The following is a 25,842-nucleotide window of genomic DNA, read 5'->3' as shown; positions in this document are numbered from 1 at the left end:
AGATAAACAATGCCTCAAAGTTCTTTTGAAGAGTTTCATCTGTCGGAACCATGACAACAGACATGTCAAACCCAAGGCCCACAGGCCAGATCTGACCCGTAAGGAGGTAATTATGTAGTGGGGGGTGGTGAGCTGAAATAGCAGCAGCGCCAGAGAGGCCTGGGAAGAGTCAACTGGAGCTGCAATATTGCTGGGGCTCTGCTGAGGCCCTGGGATTGGCGCATGCAGCTCCAGCTGATTGGGGCTTCTGCTGGTCTTGGGGTTGGCCAGAAGCTGCACAGTCTTCAGGGAAAGAGTCAGTTGGAGCCGCAGGGCTGCTGGGGCTTGGAGGGGACCCCAGAATCAGCATACACAGCTCCAGCTGATGAGCACTGCATGAAAAGGCCAGCTGGGCAGTGAGTGAACACATGGGGGAGAGGGGAGGATATAAAAAGAGAGGATTTGGCAGGAAGTAGTGAGGGGGGGAGAGGTGGCGATAGGGAGATGTTGTGGGGAAAGCCTGAGGGAGAGAAGGGGATAGGAGAGGCTTCTGTGGGGTAAGCCTAAGGGAGAGAAGGGGACAGCAACTGGCCCTTTGAGGGCAACCATAATGCTAATGTGGCCCTCAATGAAATTGATTTTGACAGCTCTGCTGTAGGAGATCCTTCCAATGGACTTGCTTGCAGCCCTGGCACTATCATAAATTAATCAAACAAGCAATTATGTCTTTGCTCAGTTGTTTGGGTTATGGTTATAAAGAAGTAAAACACTGCACCGTTGTTCATTCCAAGCAACCGTAAGAGCAAAATACCAAACCTAGCTTGGTGAAGAGTTTCAGTGTGAGGAAGCAAGCCCACTAGCATCTTCACGGGCTCCAAAGTCTGCCAGTAAAGACTTCCAACAAAGTTTACCATTTGTATTTAGGTATTGCTCTAAACCAGGGGTGTCAAACTGGAGGATTGCGGCCGAATGTATCACGCTCAGGCAACACCCACCCCAGCTCCACAAAGGCAAAAAAAGTCACAATACATCACGTGACGTGATCGAGTTTGACACGTGCTCTAAACGAAGGATAGTCACTTGGTGTGGTACTTCCAAAAGGATGCCTGCTGGACCACCAGCCTCCCCGCATCCTCCAATACCAATGATCTCATGGGGGCAGTGTTGGGGTGTTCAGTTTCTTTCCAAGTGTAGGCCCTGACATCAAAATTGTGTGTAAACAAATCCAAATCAAAGGTAACATATCCAATCAGATCCCTCAAAATACATTGAAAAAATACACATAGCTGTCTTTGAGAACTGCACGTTTCTTGAATGAAATGAGCATAAAGGAAGAATTATACTGGTCTATTGGTCAACAATGAAGTGTCCAAGGTTTGTTGTGCAGAGAAATGGTAAAAAGGAACACCATCTGCCTCTATGAATTTCAATGAGTCATTTGTCATTTTTAAACAATTAAGTAAAGGCCAAAAAAACCAGGAATCCCAAGTCAAAAGGAAAAAAAATAGTGTTTTATTAACTACCACACTGTTATAATACACTTTAAACGTACAATAAGGTAGCCTTTAAATTTGAGGTGGTCTGAACAAATGAACAGATTTCCAAATGTTTGTAAATAGTGAACGGTTGCAATTATTGTACTTTTTTTTTTGTAAAACGGGTAGAGCACTTACAGACTTGGCTATGCAAATTAAGAGTGTACATTTTTTTTATAGTTGAAAATATAAACAGTAATTAAAAAATAAAAAATCAGCTTAATAAAAAACATATATGTTTATCAGTTAAATGTACTGGATACATACAATTTAAGGGAAGCATAAAGGAAAGATGTGGATATTTAAATGCAGCTCAACTAACCAAAGCTTGGCAGAAAAAAGCGTTGTAAAACCCTTATTCCACTATCACTAATATTAATATGGACTATTGTCCCTATGGAAATGATTTTCTATTATTTGCATTTGTATATGCGTGTCTGTGTCTGAGTGCTTATGTGTCTTTTTTTTACTGATAATTTACATGATGGCTTTTAAGGCCCTGGCAGACAGATGTATTTGGAGACAAGGTTAGATAAAAATTGCAATTGACATGGATACCCTTAATTTTTGGTCCTCCAATATTCAAGAAAAGGGTATCTTTATTTTTGTTTCATCACCCAAAATGCAGCAACTTTTTTTTTATTTAAGCCTTGAATAATTTTAAACATCAGTTATATTGCCCAAATTAGTTAAAGAATATTATTAACAAGACATTATTTTGGCAAAATTAAACTTTAAACATGGCTTTTCAACAGGATTTAAAAGGTGACTATCCCTAGAGCTCCATGTTAAAATGTAATTTTCAAAATCTTACAAGAGTAATGCTTAAAATATTGTACATAGTTAACCTAATTAAAATAATTAGCTTCAAAATGACAACTTGATGAGCTAAGTAAAGCCTATACAATGAAACATTTGCTTGGAAACTTGATTTGTCAGTTATGCATAATAAAAATTCCAGTCAAGAAAATTACAAAATTTCTTTTATCATAACATGATTTCTTTCACCAATCAACTTTTATCTTACAATAGATAAATACCAACATGTTCTCATTTTTACACTAAACCACAAAGGATTGATGCATTTGATTAGACTACCATTTCCATTGTTAAATTTCTTTTTATACAAGTTGGTAAAATTTAATCTCTTCTAGATTCCAAAAGTACCTACAAAACTCATGCAATTTTACCATTTTAATATACTATGGAATATCATACAAAGTAAGGCATTTCAGTGTCATGTATAACCAAGTTACTGTCAATCCAAAAATTTTTGCACATCAATAAAAAGATATCTAAGAACTTAGGAACAATATTCTTCTCACTACTGTATAAAAATAACCACAATTAATAGGTATTTTGTGTATATTTATTCCATTGTCTCATTTCCAGAAACGGTAACAAGCTGTAAAGGTATTTCAGCATTGGTAAGAATATCTTGATTGCTGGTGCCAGATGTGTTAACAGTTCCTATCCCTGAAACAGAACCTTGTTGAATATTAGCAAGGATGAGCGTTGTTCCGCCCGCAGTAATCAAAGTATCCTCTGGTGTTGCTTCGACCGATGCAAGCACTGTACTGGTAGCATGAATAGCTTTTTTATTCTGATGGGTTTTAATGTGTTTGGCAAGATGATCACTTCTCATGAACCGCTTGGAACATTCTGGACAGACAAATTTCTTTTCACCTGTTCCAACACATTGAAAAAAGAAGTTTCACACCAAAGCAAACGTAGCCTTAAACACAGCTGAAATTTGAAACTCTGACAGCTCTTCCTTTTTCTTTAAATAGAAAATCACATATGATTTATAAGCACTGCTAAAGATGTTTAAATGACATTTTTAACGACTAACCGGTGCTTTAATTTCCCACCCATACACCAAAAGAAATAAGTAAAAAAAAAATGTCGATTGGGTCACCTGTATGTGTTCTCCTGTGTCGCTGTAGCTCATCGCTACGGGTAAACCTTTTCCCACAAAACATCCACGTACAAATAAATGGACGCTCTCCAGAATGCCAACGAAGATGAGCTCTCAAATGTGATGTCTTTCCATAGACTTTCCCACAGCCTGGTATGTGACAGATGTGTTGTTTCTTTTTTCCCAAATTGGTGCCTCTGTTAAAACATGCAATGGAACAAACATTACTCAAAACACTGACATCAAGACATGTTGCACATTATACTGAACTGTAAGAAAATGCGTTCATGTACCTCAGCATAGATGTATACTGATTGAGGGCATTAACTAGCTCAGGAGCAGCATGAGCTGTCACCGCTGAATCTAATGCCACATCCTTCAAGCTGTCACTTCACCATTGGCACCGAAAGAGCAAGATGCACAGATTTCCCACAGATACAGGTGCTCAATTTAGTGATCACTTTCACTTTTGCCTCATTTATTTTAAGGACACAATGAAGACAAGAAATGCATACCTTCCACCACCTTCTTTACAATTGGGGCAAGTGCAAGCTACCCTTCGCAATCTTTTTCCTTCTTGATGTGGCTGGTCCCCTTCCTCGTCTACCACCTGCACTCGCAAATGTGTCAGGTCATTGGTATTCAGTGTAGAATCACCACCAAGCTGCCATTCCTCTGGATCAGGCTCCTCTTCTTTAATCCTAATATCTAAAGGGAGGGGGGGAGGGATATTACAGATCAACAATCAGTCCCATTACACAGAAAGGAGAAAACTGTAAAGGTCTTAAGCCTTAAAATGTTATCTGTTTATCCTTTCTTACCAATCGATCCATTCCAATCTCAGAATGCCAGATAACAATTTATGTACTTTTATTCATAGCTATAAGAACGTCAATAGCCCTTCTCTATTGAAAGTCCACATCTAGCTTCACGTGTCAAATCAGCTAAGCATGCTTTTAAGAACACCATTGAACATGTTACAAACAAAAGCAATAATTTTTCTAGCTAGAAAGGGTAAAAGTAGCCTTTTTTTTTAAAAAAGAGGGAGAGCTTCTCAATGTAACGTAAAGAATTCTGTTGAAACGAGAAAGAAGATTTTAAAATGTGAAAATGATGTTTCAAGAATGCTTTAAAAAAAAAAAAAACCCGTGTGAATTATTCTCTTGGGCTGGGAGCTTAACTGATGTGTAGTTGTCTAAACGGCTCAAGCAGATGTTTCATACCAGGTAACGATAATGATAAACTGACACATTAAAAACACATCCACACATTGCAAAGATTAAGAAATTAAAACAAATAACTGATAATTTGTAAACCAGTACAATAACGGTCCACTTGCTGGAGAGGTTCTGCAGCTACACCTATAAGTGGGATGGCTGCCCCAATGCTCAAGCCAACCTTCAAATCTGTTCAAAACAATTATGCTTCCTGTCCTTGGATCATCTCTAGCTGGCCCCTTCCCTCCTCATCTTCAGAGCTACACGAAAGCTCAGCAAAAAAGCCTTGCCAGTCCTGATGCAGTGTTGAGTGTTAGCGCTGCCATTTACTCTGAATGGGAAGCCTTAAGAAGCCTATATATGGAAGCAGCATTCTTCCCACACACGGCAAAACCAGGCCAAAGAAAGATAATATTCTAGTATGCCAAAGGAAGGGGGGGAAAAAATCCTTAAATGCCAAGGGCAAGCTTTAAAAAAAAAAAAACAGAGCCAATACCAATTAAATACAAAGGGTTTAAAAAAAAAACTTCTTAAGTATTCACTTCCATTACACTTGTAGTACTGTTTTAGCATCCAAGCTATGATTAGCCTATTTTTTTTCTAATAATATCCATCTCTATATTTGCCAGCAGTATCAAGGATATTTAATACACTTAATTTATCCTGACATTTAATAGCCTTAAGTTGCTGCAATATAACATATGTACCTATGAAGAGGAACTCCTGTTGAGGAAGATTAACATTACAAATCTGTGAAGATTTGTTGCAAGAATAACTTGTAAAAACAAAAAAAGATAATCTAATTGCCATTGATATTTAAGTAAATTATTGTCCTTGCTGGACAAATTTCATATTCAGTACAAACAAGAACCAAAAATATTTTTCAAGAAGATATTTTAGCACACATACATCCAGAGACTGAGATTTTCCCACAGAACATCTTTTACAATTTGTCGTTGGTATTAAAGATTGATGTTGAGGAAGCTATATATTTTCATAGAATATAAAAATCCATTTATATGAGTGAGATCATCTGTCACCATGGATAGACATATCAATAGTATGCTGGTGATACTCAACTTTATATTTCCATACCTGGTGACCCAAGTGATGCTGTCCCTACCTTCTTATAGTACTTGGAGAATGTAGGCACCTGAATGGGGGACAACAGGCTATGATTGACCTTAACAAGGCTGAGTGGCTTTGGGTACACAGAGTTTCAAGATCTGGGTCTTTAACATCTTTAGTTCTGGATGGGGTTGCACTACACCAAGGGTTGGCAACCTTGGCTCTTTTATGACTCGTGGACTTCAACTCCCAGAATTCCTGTGCCAGCCATGCTGAGGGGAAAGGGAGAGGTTTCCAAGCTGAGCCATGCTGGCTCAGGAATTCTGGGAGTTGGAAGTCCACGAGTCATAAAAGAGCCAAGGTTGTCTACCCCTGCACTACACTATTCAGACCAATTTCGCAACTTAGGGATTCTCTCCTGGACCCATGTCTCCTGCTCGAAGAGCGGGTGGCAGCTGTGGCTAGGAGAGCCTTTGCACAATATTGATTTCTGCACCCGCTGCAGCCTTTCCTGGATCAGGACTCCCTGCACTCAGTCAGTACAGTCCTAGTCATCTCTCGTCTGGACTACTGCAATGCACTCTACCTGGGAGCTTCAACTAGTGCAAGAGCAGTCTTTGGAGCCCCTAGAATGGCCCCTGTTACACTGCCGCTCTGTTAAGCTGTACTGGTTGCTGGGTTTTTTTCCTGGTGCAGTTCAAGGTATTGATTATGACGTTGAAAGCCCTCCGTGGCATGGGCCCAGGATCCTCAATGAACCGTCTCATCCCACTTAAGCAGGCCCGTCCCAATCGTGTCGGCCAAGGAGGCCTACTGCAGATTTCATTGGTCAAGGAACTCCAGCTGGCAGGATCCAGGAGAAGAGCTGCCTTAGCGCTGACCCTCTGGGACATCCTGCTCACTGGGGCAAGGCCTGCCCCCCTCTCTCCTGCCTTTCGACAAGAGCCTGAAGACCTGGCTCTGTCGGTTGGCCTGGGGGCCTAATGGAGCAGTACCACACTGGAGGTGGCTGTTAGACCCCACCTGTGCTCCCCCCCATGCATCCTGCTCTCTTCCTGACCATCTTCTAATTCATTTTGCTGTACTTCATTTTTATTGTTTCATTCTTTTACTATTGTTATATTTACATTTTTTTTATAATTTTACGTTCTACTGTTGTAAATTGCCCAGAGTGGCACCATAGTGAGATGGGTGGCAAATAAATGTAATAATAAAATAAATAAATATTACTCAACTCCAAAGTGCGTAAAAACCACCATAATATTAGAAACATGCACAAGATTACCTCTATTTTGCTTCTCAAAGTGTACTTCAAGCTTCCAAATTTGAGTAAAACGAGGCTCCCAAACTATAAAGCAAAGGCAACAGGCAGCTTTGCTCAGCTGCAACTCCTGTGGACCTCTATCGTATCTCCCGTCTCATACTTTTAAAAGATGCCACCTTTACTCAATGCCTTCCTTTACTTTTCTGATGAACATCTTTTGGAGGGCTTTTGCCCCTCCAAATTCTTCTTGTCATTTTATACCATGTGCCTATAAATTGAAGTCCAACTCATTTTTTTTCCTCCATGTTCATCAACACAGCAATCTCTCCAAGCCAGAATGAGTAATTCACTCAAACCAGCAGATCTTTCACAGCGTAATCTATGAGTCTCTGCTTAGAAGCAAGTTCTACTCTGTTCAACAGAATTTATTCCCAGCTAAGGGGGCATAGATAGGACTGTTCTCTTGAACAACGTTGGTACAGATCCATTTGGTTTCAATTCTCTTTGCCCCAAATATTACTTTTCAGAAAACCAAAGAATCGTTTATGCTTTCACATGCATGCAAAAGTATGCTAATTCTCTGTTCCTCTCACAGTAGCATGCAATATGCGTTCAGGAATTGTGATCTCATGACAATCCAGAAATACTGAGATGTTGAGGCTAGCCAAGCAAAGCAACATCTGAGAAACAATTGTTTCAGCATCTTGATTCACAAGTTGCTCCATAAGCACACCCTCCCCAAAATGATAAAATATAAATATGTTATATTTTCATATAATTCTGAAAAATTGGAATTCTTACTGAAATATAAGTCTGGTAGCATTTGGCTAATTCAGATATATCTTCAAGTATTCCTTGATAAAAGCATTAAGATTTCGACTAGCAAGAAACATACAGTACATGGAGTTCCCAAAAATTTGAATCTTTTCTTAGATTATTTCATTCCTATATCCTGACTCATTAAAACTAAATGTATTTGTAAAAAATGGCTGAATATATGTGTATTTTCATTAAAACTAAAAATATATTTTAATCATCAGAAAAGAAAAATGGATCTGAATATATAAGAATTATGTAAAGTCACGTTTGTTAAAGGACTATTTCAAGTGAAAATCCATTTGGTCTGGCTCAGCTGTCAAACATGATTGATAAAATTTTGGAGGATGAAGGCAACCTATTCAGTGAGAAACCCATTAAAATTCAGCCTGCATGAAAAAGTTATATTACAAATGATAGTCATATGTCAATATAAGGAACATTTATTAATTAATAACTACTGGCTACCATTCTAAATACTGTTATGAATTCTTTGCTTTCTTGTCTTTTAGTTTCTCTTAGAATATAATTTAAAAAGCTCAACTATCTTTTTAATAACAGTATGAAAATATGTCAGCAGCTACCAATATTGATAGCAAATATCCCCTGTACCAGGAAAGATATTTTTCATCCTCTCTCCCCATCAGTATTCTAGAACAGGTCTGGATGCAGAAGGGCTATAAGGAAGAGGGGGAACATATTCTATTCCTTTAGCAATGATCGTAACTGGATATCACTCAGATTTTTTTTAGGTAGGTGTACAAGATAGGCAGTTTACTACAAGTAATAAAAATATATTTTAAGTTGTTGCTTCTGTTCAATCATGTCCAAATCTCAGAAACTGCCTGGACAAGTCCCTGCAGTTTTCTTGGCAAGGTTTTTCAGAAGCAATTTGCCATTGCCTTCTTTTTAGGGCTGAGAGAAACTGACTAGCCCAAGGTCACCCAGCTCGCTTTGTGCATAAGGCGAGATTAAAACTCATGGTCTCCTGGTTTCTAGCCTGATGCCCTAACTACTACATCAAACTGGTTCTCTGGTGTGGTTAGAAAACCTAGATAATTTAAAAAGTGTGTTTTTGAAAGCTTTTTAGTCCATGAGATTAATCAATAATCCTGTTTCTAGACTACACATTTTTCAGTTTCAGGCTTCCAAATAACGGCCCATAGGACTAAGAAGGTGGAGAATCTGCATTTCTTCCCAAGATCATATATTGACAGAAATCACATCCTTATTTCCTGCCCCCTGGACTCCTATCCTTTTAACAGGGAACAATGAAGGACTAAGCAGAATGACGATTATAATGGTTTATTTGTATCAGTACCAATTAGAAGTCAAGCCACCATTTGTCTGAAATGGTATAGAGTTTCCTGCCTGAGCAGGGGGTTGGACTAGATGACCTCCAAGGTCTCTTCCAACATTATCATCATCATCATCATCATCAATCTAAAATGTATTAAGGAAACATGGCCAAAGATAGCAATTTCCTTCTTTATGCAATCTACTCAAAAAAGAAAAATATCCTTGTATACATTCCTATGGGGAAAAAAATGTTTAATCTTATTTTAAGATGGATTTCACAGCTCTCATTTCCCCGTTCCCCAAAGCACTTTCATATTTGTGTTTACTGCTTCCATATGAAGTAAACCCAAACTTGCAAACTCAAAGAAATAAGACAAAATTTCAGCAAAGGGCAATCTGGAAAAGAGTGGGAAAGGACAAAAAAAATATTTGTACCTCTCTTAATATCTTTTACGTCTGCTTCTTCTGGACTACAGCTGAATCACTCCATTTGGTTACAGCCTGTACAGTAGTTGCCATTCAAACTTATATTGCAACTTCTATATACAGGCGCTGCTTTAAGATTTGGCGTTAAGTGTCCTGCAAAACCTAGGACATAGCATCCCCTTTTCCAAAGTGCTTTCTACAATTCACCGACAGCTGAACAGGAGATTGGTAGGAGCAAACTAGGTGATTGGTGGGTTGCTGGGAAAGTTCTAATGCTATCTCTTTAGAGGGATAAATTACTACCACTGATGAAACAGATACATATATATATCCTCTTTCCTAGGGTCATGTGTGCACACATAGTCCATAATAAAAATGTGCGGCATGTAACCCTCCAGATAAAACATTATTCCATTTTAAATGAGAATGCAGCAGAAGCAGATCAAAAGACTATGTAGACCATCATCCTGTTTGCGACAGAAGCCAATAATATAGCTCAAAAAGAGGATATGAGTGCAACAGTCCACTTCCACTTTTATTCTGCATGACGTATTTCCAGAATCCTGAGGACATACAATATATAACCACCATAACTAGCAGTCACTGATACGTTCATTGACAAAAAATAAATTAAATTAAATTAAATTAAAAAGCTATCTGCTGGGAAAGCAAATAGCACAATTCAAGTATTTATTACACCTAACAATTATTATTGCCTGCCCAAGTCTTCCACCACTGAGCTTCATCTCATGACACTAGTTTATATTATTTGGAGACAGGAAAAAAATCTACCCACTTTCTTCACATATCACAGTGCTTTAAAAATTATTCATATTCCCCTTATTTTTTTTCCATAAAATAATTACCAAGCCCACATACCAGAGCACTGTTTTTGAAACCCGTTTTCAAAATAAATTTGCCGAGTGGTTTCATAAAATGAGGTTAACAGAAAAACACATCTCGACTTTCTGTTTCAGAACCAATTTTAGTGTTTCAGTTCTAAAATCAATTTGTGCTGTTAATAGCTTATTTTTGTTTTAAATCTATCCAAAATGACATGAGCTAATGGACTATGTATGTCCAAATCTGGTTATCAAAATCCTTTGGAATCCAAAATTTGGAAAATATAATTTTAAAAACAGCAACTTGACAAATCACAAATTAATTCAACCAAGGGAAAAAAACATCAGAATTTTACGCTGTGTGAAGTGAAATATATTTTGGCAGCTGAAATAATTTATTTCTCCTAAATGGCAACATCAAGTTTTGTGTGCTTCAATAATTGTGATTAATTTTACCATAATTCAAAGCATTAGTTTTACAATACCTGCAGGACTGTCAGCATTGTCTCCGGGATGCAGCTGAATACCTCCAGAGTCTATAGAATTTATTGTAACTGTTTGTAGGTTTGGCAACTGAGCAGTACTTAGACTAACAGGAGTCGAAGTCAAGGCCCCACCTGCTGCAACTTGACCAAGAGTGAGGGTCTGCACAGGGGTCAATGTTATTTGTTGGCCAGGAGCATTTTGAAGCTGCAAATTCTGCAAGTTCTGCACTCCTTGGACTTGAAATGTTTGCCAAGTTATTTGCCCAGATGGGGTCACTGTCTGTGCCTGGATTAAAAAAGTTCCAGGATTCAACTGAAGCTGAAGATTCTGCAAAGCCTGTTGTGATATACTTTGGCTGGTTTGCACACCATGGATTGTCTGTTGCGCAATACCTTGTACAATCTGAGCCTGACTCGTAGTTTGTTGAGATTCTTGAAGCTGTATATGTTGTACAATAGGCTGTGCTGTTGAGACCTGAATATTCTGGGCCTGTGTCTCCTCCGAGACTGATGTTTGGATGTAATTTCCCTGAAGATCTGAACTATGGACTTGCCCACTAGTAGAGGGCAAACTGTTTGAATTTTGTTCTAATATACTAGTATTGTCTATGGTTACAGGCAGTTGTTGTGAGGATGATGATGTTGGCACAAACAAGTCTGTATCAGTGGTTGTTTCCGTCATTTCAGGAGAAACCTGTTCTGCAGTCCTATCAGAATTGTCCGAATTATCCATTGCCTGTGCAGTGCTTATCAAGTGTCCATCGGCATTAATGCCTGCCGTCATGGTTTGAGAACCACTTAGTCCCAGAGAATCTAGATCAACACTATTGATGGGAACAAATGCAATGTTTCCTGGCAGTCCAAGAGGAACATTAGCAACTACCTGTGCTTGCCCAGGAAAAGATGAACCACCAATTGTAACCCCTTGGACTTGGCCAGTCTGTGATAAAATATTCTGAATGTTACTAGAGGATGTTCCAGAGGCAATAATGGTTTGATTGGAGCCAGGAATGATCTGAATTTGACCAGTTTCTTGATTCACACTACCATTATCCGAAGAGGCTGCAAAACCAAGCTGAACCTGCTGACCATCAGCTGTCTGTATCTGGGGTATTACTTGATACTGGACATTGGACACAGTACCATTTGATGAATCCGAACCAGGTGCAACAGAAAATATCTGCTGATTCTGCAGACTTTGAAGAGGAAGAACGTATTGTCCACTTGAAGTTACTGTGGCAGTCCCTGGGATCTGTACTATATTGCCAGCTTCATCTTTAATAGTTGTAGGTGTAGCAGACAATACCTCCCATCTATTTGGTGTTCCTGCTAACTGTACAGAGGCCAAATCTCCTGTCTAAACAAAAGCAAAAACAAAAACCAAATTTAAACGTCTATGCAAACTACAGATGAGCAATACATTACTTGCACATACCTAGTAGGCCAAATAGTTCAACCTTAGTGCCACATAAAGTTAAATGAAAAAAAAAATCAATTGTTCTCCACAGACAGAAATCTTTCTTCCATTGTTGTTTTAAGTACTTTATAATCATTCATTCCTTACATTAATCTAGATTCTGAACTGTTAATTGTAGAATAGCACCTATAACAGGCAAGTTGCTACTTATGTATTTTATGTATTTTTTCTGCTTTTTGCTTAACTTAGTATACTGAGTTTGTTTAAACAGTGGGTTCTTAAAAAGAAATTATTTCCAAAATTGTGCATTTAGATACATGTATTTGAATAACTGAAGAACAAGAAATAGATCTTGACTTGTTATGCCAGCATGCAAACAACCTAATCCTATCAATTCAGCCTCTTCATTTTTACATGTGTCAGTAAACATAATTAGAAAAATGTCTATTATATACTAATTCCTACTTTAGCTGAACTAGAAAACTATAATCAACAGCTCTGGACCATTAAACCATAGTTTGAGGGTAGTTCGATAATTGTCAGGTTCTGAGGTTGTTAATCATAATTTCTCAATTAAAATAAAAAGAAAACTATCATTAGCAAGATACATCCTATTTGTTTATCAACTTGTCCCAAAGTGGAGTCCAAAATTTATTCATCTCTTGGGTTAACAAGTTATGACTGCCTACACTAAGAAACAAGAGAGGTCTTCTCTTTGACACTACCTCTGATATGAACAGTTTGACCAGATGAAGTAATTCTGTACAATATGCATATATATCAGGGTATTTATTGCCTTTCCCAAAGTTTCTTAGCCACATCTGTGGTGTATTGGATGTCCCTCTTTACAAAACCTTTTCAATTCAGACTTTATTAATGCGTACTGCGCTTACACATGTAGCTCCTTAGCAAAAATACATTTTAGGCAATAAAATGCTGACCTTTACATTTTTAAAACATCAATATGTTTAAGACAGATGCATAATGAAAAAAAGGTGTACATAGTCATTAAAAGTGATAGTGATTTGTTTTTGGAGATTAAGAAATATGTGATTCAGGAACCTACAGGAGAATCACAGCTATACTGATACTTATGATACTTATATTTTAAGCTAAAATTACATTGCATAAATAGCAGGAATAAGTACTTTCCACCCACACCAGTGGCACTATTAGCCTGAATAAGGGCACAGAAAATCAAGGTATTTCAGTTTATTACTCTCAACTGCAGATCTTAATCATTCTAGCTTTCTTCCCCCTCAAAACACAGCTCTATAAATTAAGGAAATTTGAGATAATACTACCACACAGCCTGCTCTTTCTGATGGTCAAAAAATTCACAAGGAAGAAAAATGAACAAATCTAACACAATAACATCTTTGGTCCTTTTTTAATACTAGCTGTTGCATTTATAAGAATGCAAGATGGGTACAAAAGATGCAGCCACTGCAACGTAGCTATTAAAATTGTTTTGGAGAAATTTTGAAAATAGAAAAAGAGTTAAGTTTTCAAAAGCCATCCTCATTACAGTTTACATTATTAATCATTTCCCACTCAAGTAACTCTCCAAAGATTATCCCTGCCCAACCTTGGAAATAATACATGATTTCTAGTCTTGGCCTTACATACGTATACTTCTTCTGAACTACAATGTGCTTATATTTTTCATGAATCTTCCTGCATGGTTATTTTTAAAATATTTGATGTACAAAGCCAAAGAAGCATAAGGAACAACAGAGCTTCTCTCCGTCCCTCTCTCATGCTCTGGGCACCGTTTCAAAAACTGAAATGACAGTATCTTTTTCATTTAAAGCCCTGAAAGGTATCTTCTTGTATCTTCTTACATGTGGCAACCAGGAGCAGGGTTGTACAGCTCTATGGTTTCTATATAGTCAGATTCTATTAAGATACACATCTTCCAAGATTCTTACGATCTTACTGAAAATGTTTTTAACTACTTCTAACTTTTCTGGAATGCTAAAGTTGCACATCTCTGGCTATTTTCCTCCCCAGGGGTTTCCTGAAACTTCAGAATGTGAAAAGGGCATTTTAAAAAGACACAGTTAAAATGTAGTTTTAAAAAATCCCCTACATTTCTCATTATGTTCATGCAATAAAAAAACAACAGAAAGAACTCTTACATGTGTGAGATACAAATTCTTATTGGTTCCAAAATATTGCTGGCAAGAATAGACCTCCTTAATTTTTTTTCTTTTATGCAATCCATTCCATCATCTTTCAAAGTGTTTGAGGACCATCTAATATGTCAGGAGCTGGCAATGTGGCACTTGTGCACAGCATCAACATAGGTGGTCTCCACAGATGGGATCCCAAGAAATTCCAAAATTAAATAAAAAAATAATTTAAATTTGTTATCTATGGGCATTGTCACCTCAATTTTTGTTGGCATTTTTCTTGATTTGGAGATCTCACAGAAATGTGAATAAATCTTACGAGCAACCTTGATTACTTCAAGTTGGGAATTACCGAAGTACTGTATGGTCAGTTCTAATTTTGTGTTCAAGAGAAAATATGATATTTAAAAATAGTTATTAATTTTTTATGCCACCCATTTGCCCTATGACACTGAGCAGCTAAATAAATAAAAAGGAAAGGAAAATAGGTCACAGAATAATAAATGCAATTTGCATTTTGACACATCAGATAATAGGCAACCTAAGGATATAAAGGAAATGCATATTTGCCTTAGTAAAAATGTTCACAGAAATGGAAAGCAAAATAAAACGGTATTTATATGTTAACAGTAGCAGCACACATAGGTCTGAATCCAAATTTCACATTCTATAACTAGAAGAGTATCTACTTGTAGGTCAGCAGGGTCTGTCCTGCCAAAGGAAGCAGGTAACCTCTGCCAGTGTCTTCCATGTGCAGCTGCTAGACTTTCCTAAAATGTGTTTCATACACATCTTTTGTCACAGCAATTGATCTAAAGCAGACATGTCAAACTCGCGACATCACGTGACGTCACGCAACGTATCGGGACGGTTTTGACATTGCCGGCAATGGGGTGGGTGGGGCTTCCGGATGATGCATCCGGCCCGTGGGCCGGCAGTTTGACACCCCTGATCTAAAGCGACTTAACTTTTTCATTCCCTTCCTTCTCAATATGGCAGAACTCCTATGGTCAGCAAGTAATTAGCATTTTAAGTCACTCACAAAGAACACCTTAGCACAGTGATGGCGAACCTTTTAGAGACCGAGTGCCCAAACTGCAACCCAAAACCCACTTATGTATCGTCGGGTACCGGGTGGGTATGGCCCATTGGATGGGCGTGGCTGCGGTGGTAATGGCAAACTGGGTGGGACTAAAAAGTTCAATCAATCAATTCCAACTTTGTGAGATTTCTTTTCCCCCGCAAGAAGTTGAAATTGACTGATTGATTGAACCTTTTTTTTTTTTGCACCTGGTGGTGAAGGGCTAAAGCGAAAAGGTTTTATAAAGCCCAGCTGAAGGCCTAGGACTGGGGCGACGGCGCGTGTGCCCACAGAGAGGGCTCTGTGTGCCACCTGTGGCACGCGTGCCATAGGTTCGCCACCACGGCCTTAGCAATTTATGATGTTTGTTTTGTATAATAAAATGCCGTAATTATGAAACTTTATATTTTCCTGGTTTTTAAAAAATAGCTTGTTTCTACTTGTAGAGGTGGTAATGGATGTACAAGATCTGCTATAATTGCTGATATGTAAAAGAGAGGTAAGAATGTTTATGCATATGGCATGAATGACCTAAGTACAAATTTCCTTTTATTTGTCATTAACTTTGTTTTCAAGAGGTTCTTATATCCATTCAGTGCACCTTCCCTAATTCAAACATCATCCCAATCATATTTATATGGACTCTACATTACTACCACCAATGTCCTGAGCAACATGGTGGAAACTAACCAAAGAGAGAAGCAACCTAGAACTAAGGAGAAACTTCCTGACAGTTAGAACAATTAACCAGTGGAACAACCTGCCTCCAGAAGCGGTGAATGCTCCAACACTGGAAGTTTTTAGGAAGAGACTGGACTGCCATTTGTCTGAAATTGTATAGGGTTTCCTGCCTGAGCAGGGGGTTGGACTAGATGACCTCCAAGGTCCCTTCCAACTTTATCATCATCATCATCATCATCATCATCATCATCATCATCATCATCATCATCATCATCATCATCATCATTATTAACATAGCTAGAAGGAAAAATGAAGTCATACTGCTTTCCTTCCATTATAGTCATCTTGATTCAGTACCCCAGTATATGCTCTCGTTCGCTACTAGCAGCAGGAAACCAAGAAAGCTGCCACATATAAGGCTCTACTGCAGCTTTCCAATCAGTGAGCTACCAGGAGTATACTCACACACTGAATACTCACCCAAAGAAATGATGTGTTGGGGGTTGCAGGGTTGAGCCCAGCAACCAGAGTAACTTGTGAGGGTTCAAAACCAGTGTTAATTTTAAATAGCCACCCAAGAGCCATCTGCCCAAGAACATTTCCTTTTTGAGAGGGTTATTTTTAAAGTAAGGCTTTCTTAAAAGGCTGAAAATTATAGCTTTCCTTTTTCTAATGATAACACTGCTATACTCTTCATAGTCCCCCAAGGCCACTTTTTTTTTTTTGGCATTATTTCCACTCTTTTCTTTTCTAAACTATCCTAAATGAGGGAATGAGTCTTGGGTTCACAGAAATTGGAGGAAAAATGATTCCATTTTTTACTTAGTTGACTATATATATCTATGCAATCAAAAAACTGTAATTAACTCTAATTCAACCAATCAATATCAAAATGCAATATCTGATATATTCTGAACTGCACCAGTAAAAAAAAAATTATTTGCTTAATTAACAGCTTTGGCTTAGCTTATTTGGAAAGAATTATCCATTTGTGTACAACTTACATTGTCTAGAAGAAAAAGGCAAAAATAGGTAAAAATGCTTTTGTGATTATTTTACAGAAGTACTTTCAAATAGTTAACATAAGGGAATGTATTAAACAAATTGGTTCTACACTACATTGAACAATCTTATATCAACTCTTTGTTTCTGAGAATTAACATCATCAAGGTATCAGAAGCTACTTGAAACCAAAAACTTTAGCTATAGGAAGTATAAGAAAACCACAAATAGTTATTAACTGTAATGTCAGAACCTAAATCAATTGCTTAACTTACACAAGATACCAGTAACCATTATTTTGATAGTCATTTATTCTGGGGAATTTTAATTATGTGTTCTTACAAAGACATACTGGGTCATTTTAAGACTGACTGCTTAAAGTCTTTACTATGGAATCCTGAATCCGATAGTTTACATAGTTTATATCAGATTCAAGATTCCATAGTAAAGACTTAAGCAGTCAGTCTTCAATGATCCAGTATGTCTTTGTAACAACACATAATTAAAATAGATACATATTGCCACTATGTAATTGGGACAAGTGCATACAATTAAAATCTACGGTAAACATTATTAGATTTAACTCCCAAACTAAATGTATTTAATTAGAAGCAAATCCAACCAAGTTCAAATGAACTTTACTTTCTTATTAAGTGATTCTAAATCATAATGCAAAAAGACTTTAAATACATTGATTATGGCATGTAAGTCATATACTGTCCTTCCCTTATTGATAACATTAATTAGAAATCAAATTTTCATTTGCAGGATGGGATGCTTTAGCCCAGGGCTTTTCAACCAGTGGTACGGGTACCACCTGTGGTACACTGGCACCTGGCAGGTGGTACGCGACCATCCTAGAAAAGTGGTAGCAGGGGAGGGGAATGAGCTGAACCGGTGGCAGCACTGCACAAGCCTGAGCAGAAGCACCAGGATCAGTGCCACTTTCCAGCTGATTGGCGCTTCTTCGGAGCTGTCAGGACTCAGTGGAAGCGCCAGGATCAGCGCCAGGCTCCAGCTGGAGCTCGGCCCTGATCCTGGTGCTTCTGCTGAGCCCTAAAGAAGCACCAATCAGCTGGAAAACAGCACTGATCCTGACGCTTCTGCTGAGCCCAGAAGAAGCGCCGATCAGCTGGAATGTTGCAGCATCTCCAGGGTCTTGTGATTTACATTCAGATGCTTGGCAATCGATTCATATTTATGACGGTCACAGTGTCCCAGGGTCATGTGAAGTGACCAAAACCTGCTGCAACCACCCAGCAGACGGGGGGGAATAAAAACCATACACCCCCCCACCCCACCCCCGCTGCCAATCCTCAACAGAAATGCTCACAACAATGAAAACCTTGGACAGGAGGAAGAGTGCCACCGGGCGCTGTCTTGCTCAGCTGGGGCTTGGGGGGGCACTTTTTTTCAGTGCCATTGTAACTTCGAACAGTCACTAAGCGAACTGTTGTAAGTCGAGGACTACTTGTACTTTATCATTTTTTTTCCTTTTTTTGGGGGCCATCAAGTTTTTGACACCTTGCTAGGCAACTGGTGGTACTCGGATGTTGCCATATCTCAAAAGTGGTACAATGGGTGAAAAGGTTGAAAAGCCCTGCTTTAGCCTACCCTACAGTACTCCTGGATCCAGCCCTATATGGTGCCTGGCCCAAACGTATGAATAACTTCATGCTCAACTTCCAAATGTACAAAAAGAGCAGGGGTGGAGAAAATGACACAGATGAGAAAAAACAATCACTATAGGAAGTAAACAACAGAATAAATGAAATATATGAATTACTTATGATAGAAAGCTAGACTATAACATAACTATATATACACACATATACATACATACGTGTGTGAGTGTGTGTGGGTAAATCAACAAAAATAAAGGCAGCAAAAGCAGTTATAGCAAAATGTATAGAAACAATTTTACTAAAAACATAAGCAATTAATGCAAGTACTATTATTTTTTCTAACACTCGGTAATTACACAAAGAAACAATTAAACTGAGCTGCTGTAAATGTGTATGCATTGTATTATATTAATTATATTGATATCACCCTTTTTACTAAATTCCCAAATGCCGTTCTATCAAAAAGAATACCAAGCACCACAGCTCACACATACACTTCAACCTGACTCAAATTATTTTAAAAAATGGAAATAAAATAAAATAACTCCATTAAAATATATCAGCAACACTGTCTGGAAACTAATTTAAATCTCTAATTCAGCAGTGGACCAAGCATGCCCACAAAGGCCAATCTGGGCACAATTTGCACAGGGCACAAGCAGAATTCTGAGCAGATGTAGATAAATAACCAGCACAGCTGTTTTAGAAAGGAAGACATATGCTTGTTTCCAGACACCTTGCAAAGGACACTTCACAGGAAAAAAAATACTTTAAAAAAAATCAAGTCACCTTCAAGTTGGTCTCAGCTCTTGATGACTTACATGGTTACATTCACAATTTTTTCATGAGTTATGGAAGTGATGTACCGCTGCTTTTTCTGGAATGCTTACTTTGATCCCCTAGTCAGCCTGCAAGCCCTAGATTTCTCAGATGGTCTCTCATTCACCAAGATGAATCCTGCTTAGCTTTCTAAATTAGCGTAAGTTAACAAGTCAAAGCAGGGTCCAAAGCAGGGGTGTCAAATTCGCAACTTCACGTGACGTGTCGCGATGTATCGCAAATTTTTTCCCCATTGCCGGCATGGGATGGGCACGATTTCAGCTGGGCCAGCAGTTTGACACCCCTGGTCTAAAGAAAAGCATGTACCACTATCAGGTACACCATTTGCAAGATCAGTCATAGTATACTATGCTGCTACTCACCAATGAAAACTAGGCACACAACTGCAGAGTTGAATCTAGGAGCATGATCAGATTCCAAGCAGGTGTGTTTAACTGGCCTGAAAATCTCTCCACTGCTGATTGCATACCTGCTTCTCTAAACTTCTATTTTGGCTACTCAGAGACTGATTAATTTTTTAGTTTGATTTGCACATTACAGATAGTCCTCAACTAACATCTGGTCATTAATGACCATTCAAATTTATGACAGACCTCCCCAGAACTACTTACAGCCTATTTCCAGAGTTACAATGGCCACACACATCCCTGCAGACAGGTGACATTTTGGATACTTGGCAACTAGCTTATCTTTATGGCCATTCACAGCATCCCATAACCATGTAGCCATGACCTGTGACATTTTTTGCTGGTTTCCTGTAAATGACCATGGTAAGCGATGATCCTAACTTCAAATCTGGTCGCATGATGCCTCAATTTACAACCGCAATGACTTACAAGCATGGGATTCACTTACCAACTGCCATAAAATGGTTGTAAAATTATGTCTGGTCCAATGGATGCCTTAACTTAACTAAGGTCACGGCTTACAACTGAAATTCCAGTCCCAGTTGTGGTCATAAGTCAAGGACTACCTGAATGTGTCATTTACAGTCTATTGAGTTCTGAGCACGAAGCTGGAGGAATAAACACTCATCAGAAGCATAATGATTATTTTATTTAAGCCCATTTTCTCCACTATATATTTATATAAAACCAGAAATAACTTGATAATTTTTTAAACTTGCTGATGGCAAACTTTTTTCCTGATTTTTTTTTTCTTCATGTACCTCTTTGCACCTTTTGGTCCTGAATTCACACAGTAAATTCCCAATTTTCTGCTTTAAAAATCATAACTAATTTTGTAGGCCAAGACCACATTTAGGAAGAAAGATTTATATCATGCCAAAGAAACTCAATTCAGATTCTTCCACTGCCTAAAAATCTGAGACCACAGTGTTATTTTTTTCACTATGTCACATTTGAAAGGACGTGTATGAACATGTAAAACTGGCTTCATTCCAGGCTCTCGCAGTAGCTCATTGAGGCTGTGGAGAAGTGATAAACTTGGAAGCATGTATTACTTTTCTGTTGTGCTAAGAAGGTAATACTGTCTGCTACATGAAGCTATTATGCTTAATCCATTAGTGCAGGGGTCCCCAACCCCCTCCCCGGTCCATGGACCAATACTGGGCTGTGACATGCCAGCAACTGGGCCGCACAAACAAGCAAAGCCCCATCTGCGAGATGCAGGCAGCACACAAAACCACGCACCCTCCGGTCTGCAGAAAAACCTGTCCATGGAATTGGTCCCTGGTGCCCAAAAGGTTGGGGACCTCTCTGCATTAGTGTATTTTTTAAGTTACAGCAAAGTTGATAATAACTTATAGTATACTTACCCCATTTAACATAAACCCTAAATAAGACTTAACACAGTGTTTCTCAACCTTGACAATTTTAAGGCATGTGGACTTCAACTCCCAGAATTCCACAGCCAGCATTGCTGGCTGTGGAATTCTGGGAGTTGAAGTCCACATGCCTTAAAATTGTCAAGGTTGAGAAACACTGACTTAACATGAAACTCAGAAACACGAAACTCAGAAAACTCAACAATGCTGCAGATTTTCATTCAAGGTAAGTGTAGTGTTCACTGCAATCTTTCAACATTAAAACCCTGCACTTCTGCTTTTCTTACACAGCTAAATTCCTGAGACATGAACTAAACAAGCCATCCATCAAGAAACGATCACAAGTTATTTCACACATCAAATTTAATGCTTTCCTCATTCGTTGGCAAAACAAACTTCTTCTTTTTTCCCCCAGGAGGCTTTCAGATGTTCCTAATAACCTCAAGGGCTAAAGCCCCCTCAAAGGAATCCCCCCCAAAGGACATAAAGAGGCGAAACATTAGGAGAGGGGGGGGGGGAAAAAAGTTCTGACTACTTTTATCTTCCACGATCTGCAATGCACACTGACCCAGCCCAGAAACGGCCTTCAAAGCAGCTCTGGGCTTCCGCTAGGGAGTTACTGGCTCCTTTTTTCAAACAGCCATTTTACGCTTAAAGTGCATCCTGTGTCTTTCAGCCCAGCCTTCATTTTGTCTGATTGTGGGGTCCTGGGGGGGTGACAGCTGACGTCCAGGAAGAAGAAGGAGGGAAAAGAAGGCTGTTCGGTTTTTTTTTCAGGGACAAACCCCCCCCCCCATTTTACCTCCCAGTTGCTGGGGAGGGGGGGGGAGAGCCCGCAGTCTTCCCGCCTCTCTCCCGCCCGCCCCCCACCCCCGCCGAGAAGCAGGGAAAGGCGCCGCGGCGAGAGGCGAGGGGAAGTCCCAGCGCCGCCTCCTCCTCCCTCAGGGAGACCGGCTCCTCCTGGAGAGGCAGGGGAGCCTGGGGACCCCTCTCCGGCAGGTCGGCCTTGCGATCGTCCCTCCCCCGGGCGGGCGGGCAGTACGATGCGGTGTCTCCCCGTCCCTCCCCCCGGGCGGGCGGGCGATCTGCGCCGTCTCCCTCTCTCCCCCCCCCCCGGCAGGCCGTGCGAGCGCGGCGGGGCGGGCACTTACCGCTCCGGCAGATGGAGAAGCGGCGTCGTCCTCCTCCGGTGACGGCGGCCCGATCTTGCTGCAGGTAGCCGCCAACAGCGCCAGCGGCGACGGCTGGGTGTCCTACGCGGAGGGCAGGCCGGGGACGGGGGAGAGACGAGCGGGGGGAGGGGGGGTTAGAAGGGCGCTCGCCCGCCGGCCTTCTTTGCCGCTGCCGCCTCCTCCTCCCTCCCCCTCCTCCCTCCGGACAGCGCGCGCGGCGGCGGGGGCGCCTGCGAGTCCTGCGCTCGCGACGTGTCACCGGGCAGGACGGGGAGGGGGGGAATCGCCGCGGGGGAGGGAGGAGACGTCGGGCAGCCGCCCGGCTCCGCATTTACCTGGGTTGTTCCGGCCTCGTCAGAGGCGTCGGCCGAAGTGGCTGCCGAGGCCCCGTTTCCCTGCTGCAAATACTCCCCGTGGGGGCCGCCGCCGCCGCTGTCCACGTCCAAGGCAGCCATTTCCTCTTGTTTCACAGGCTTCTCGGGAGCTGCGGGCATAACGGGGAAGCGAAGGCGCGGGGGGGAGAGAAGAAAGGCGGAGGGAAGCGGGGAGTGGGGGGGGGTGGGCCGGTTGTCGGCGGCGGGGGAGGGGAGGGGGAGGGGAGTCACTGACTGGAGCGCTTGCCCCCTCCCTTCCCCATCGCCCCAGCGCTCCCTCCCGCGCAGAGGAGCCCGCCCTGCTCTCCTCCTCCCGCCCGCCAAGCGCAGCCCTCCTCCTCCTCCTCCTCCTCCCTCCGTGCTGCCGCCGCCGCCGCTGCCCCTGCCCCTCTTCTCCCTCCTCCCCCTGGCTCTGCTCCTCCTGCTGCTGCTGCTCAGTGCCGCTCGAGCCACACTCCCAAGCAGACGCCCGCCCGCCGGACCCGAGAGCAACAGCAGCAGGAGCCGCCGCTGAGGCCCGTACGTACCAGTCATGGCGTGGAGGAGCCAGCGGCGCCTTCTGCCGACTTGGCAGGCGGGGAGGGAGCGAGCGAGAGAGGCAGGAAGGAAGGAAGGAAGGAGAGCGAGCGAGCGCTGGCTGGCGGCTGGCTCTCTCTCTCTCCCCCCCCCTCCCCGACGCGCGCAGGCCCCGCTTGCGCCGCTGCTGCTGCTGCCACTAAGGCGAGGCGGCCGCGGCTGCTGCCGGGGACATGCTTATGGTGCGCGCGGGCGGCGACGGCGGTGCTGCTGGTGGAGGTGGTGGTGGCGGCGGCCTGGAGCCCACTCCGGGGTTTTCCCCTATTTTGATTGACGGTGCGAGGAAGCCGAAAGGTGGGGCTTGCAGCAAGGGAAGAGGGGGCCCGGCCGACTCCGCCACCACCACCACCGCCGCCTTGCCCGCCAGCCCGGAATTTCCGCCTTCCCAGGACGCTCCCGTCAGCTGATTGGTTGCGGTCCGCCGAGCTCCGCGCCGTCACTGGCTGGCTCTGGCTGTCGCTCCTCCGCTGCGGGTGCCCCCCCCTCCTCTCTTGCCGAGGTGGCTTCCTGTTTGCCAGGGTTTGTGTGAGAGACAATGAGCGCGGCCTTCTCAGAGGCTTCCGCGCTGCGGGCAAAGGAGACCGGGGCTTTGCTTGCCTCACGGAGGAACAGGCAGTCCCGCTGCCCTCTCGAAAACACCGTAGAGCCGGTGTTAAGTGTCCAGTTACGGCGGAGGGCCTGCGCTTGCTCTGTCCGCCGCTGATTTCCCCCTTGCCCTTCGGAAGGGCCAGGAGCGCTAGGATGTTAAGCGGGTCGCATCCGCTTTCAGTGTACAGGGGGAGAGATTGGAAACTTCTCTCCCGGATGCCCCTTAAAACTGCTCGTAACAGCAGACTCAGGGAGGGAGGGAAGGAAGCGTGGAAGCCGCGCAGCCGTTGCGCTACAGAAATGAACAAGGAGAAGCGCGCAGGAACCGAAACCTCCCCATTAAAAAAAAAGAACCGCACGTTTTGGGCCCAAGCGGGCTCACGGATCTGCCTCAGACGGAGGCCCCCAAGGGGTCGTTTTCTTTGCATGTTCTCTAACGGAGCTGGCCTTTCCATCCTTTTGTTTTTAGCCATTGTTTTTAAAATAACGCCCCGGTTCTCAGATTTTCAGAACAATCGTTCACAGATCCTGGTGTCTGAGTAAAGAGTGTAGTAAGACACTTCCAAGTAAAATTACCTCATTTAAAAGAGTTAGCTTAAAAAACAGAAGGCCCAATCCACATTTTAAAACTGGCAAAACCTCCATTGGGATTCATTCTTACGAATTGTTCCTCTGAGAAACAATTACATCTCAATAAACTCTGGAGAAATAACCATTGGTTCTAAGTGATCTTGGATTAATTCTCCAGTGAAATGAAAATCCATGGGGTTTTTTTTTTTATGAAACCTTGGTTGAAATGGTATTTTTATACCTACATTGGGTTTTTCCATTGCTAGAAATCCCACTCTACAAAATATTATATCACAACGTTCATTTTAGGCATTTTTTTAGTTACTGAGTCTCACTGAATTTCACTTGCACTTAACCCTGAAATCTCAATCTGCCATGTAGAATGCTGTGTGTTTACATGGAATTAAGTAGGTCATAGCCTAATTCTAAACGTTCTTGAAAGACCCACTTTTTGAGGTGTTAATTTCCTATTTTGGTTTTGTAAACAAGATCACAAAGCTAGATAAATGTTTAACATTCCTTTATGTAGACTGCCATCTACAATGTTTCTCAACCTAGAGATATGTGAATTTCAATTCCCCAGGCAGTATATAAATTAAAGATCAGTTTAAAAAGTTGCATTATAACTGAATCATTATGCATATTATCTCAAGGAGAGACCCAACCTAGAACTAAGGAGAACTTTCCTGACGTTTCGAACAATTAATCAGTGGAATGACACCTCCAGAAGTTGTGGGTGCTCCAACACTGATGGTTTTTAAAAAGAGACTGGACAGCCATTTGTCTGTAATGGTATAGGGTTTCCTGCCTGAGCAGGAAGTTGCACTGAAGATCTCCAAAGTCCTTTCCAACTCTGTTATTCTGCATCTGCTATCACACAGCACAGTAATTAAAGAAAAAGTACAAGTTTAACCCACAATTCTGTAAGAGAATCAATCTAATAAGCATACTACAAAAAATTAAGGAAGAACTCTTGTTTAATTCAAAATACTAGCAACGCTCAAATTTTTATTGGTTGAAGAAGACTGATAAGCCAGATACAAGATTGGAAACAGCTTTTTTGGGTGTAACTTACTGGATTAAAAAAAAAATTGTAATGTTTCCCTCCCTAAGTAGCTATGAGGGAAAATATTTGGACATTCTCAA

The 25,842-nt window shown here is 41.3% G+C and overlaps 1 protein-coding gene across 1 annotated transcript; it reads right to left on the bottom strand.

The window, feature by feature from the left end:
• Positions 1 to 1,480: 1,480 nt before the first annotated feature.
• On the bottom strand, positions 1,481 to 23,043 carry SP3 (Sp3 transcription factor). Its single transcript, XM_015815903.1, has 6 exons — positions 22,924 to 23,043; positions 22,550 to 22,669; positions 10,850 to 12,206; positions 3,948 to 4,140; positions 3,433 to 3,629; positions 1,481 to 3,200 (listed from the first exon to the last, which is right to left on the bottom strand). Exons 1-6 carry the CDS (start codon positions 23,041 to 23,043, stop codon positions 2,884 to 2,886), a joined length of 2,304 nt encoding a protein of 767 aa, XP_015671389.1. The 3' UTR covers positions 1,481 to 2,883.
• Positions 23,044 to 25,842: the final 2,799 nt, after the last annotated feature.

Source organism: Protobothrops mucrosquamatus, unplaced genomic scaffold (assembly GCF_001527695.2).
Source record: "Protobothrops mucrosquamatus isolate PMUCROS unplaced genomic scaffold, P.Mucros_1.0 scaffold383, whole genome shotgun sequence".
Classification (NCBI taxonomy): domain Eukaryota; kingdom Metazoa; phylum Chordata; class Lepidosauria; order Squamata; family Viperidae; genus Protobothrops; species Protobothrops mucrosquamatus.
The sequence above is the reverse complement of the archived record's forward strand: the minus strand, read 5'-3'. Positions and strand labels throughout refer to the sequence as shown.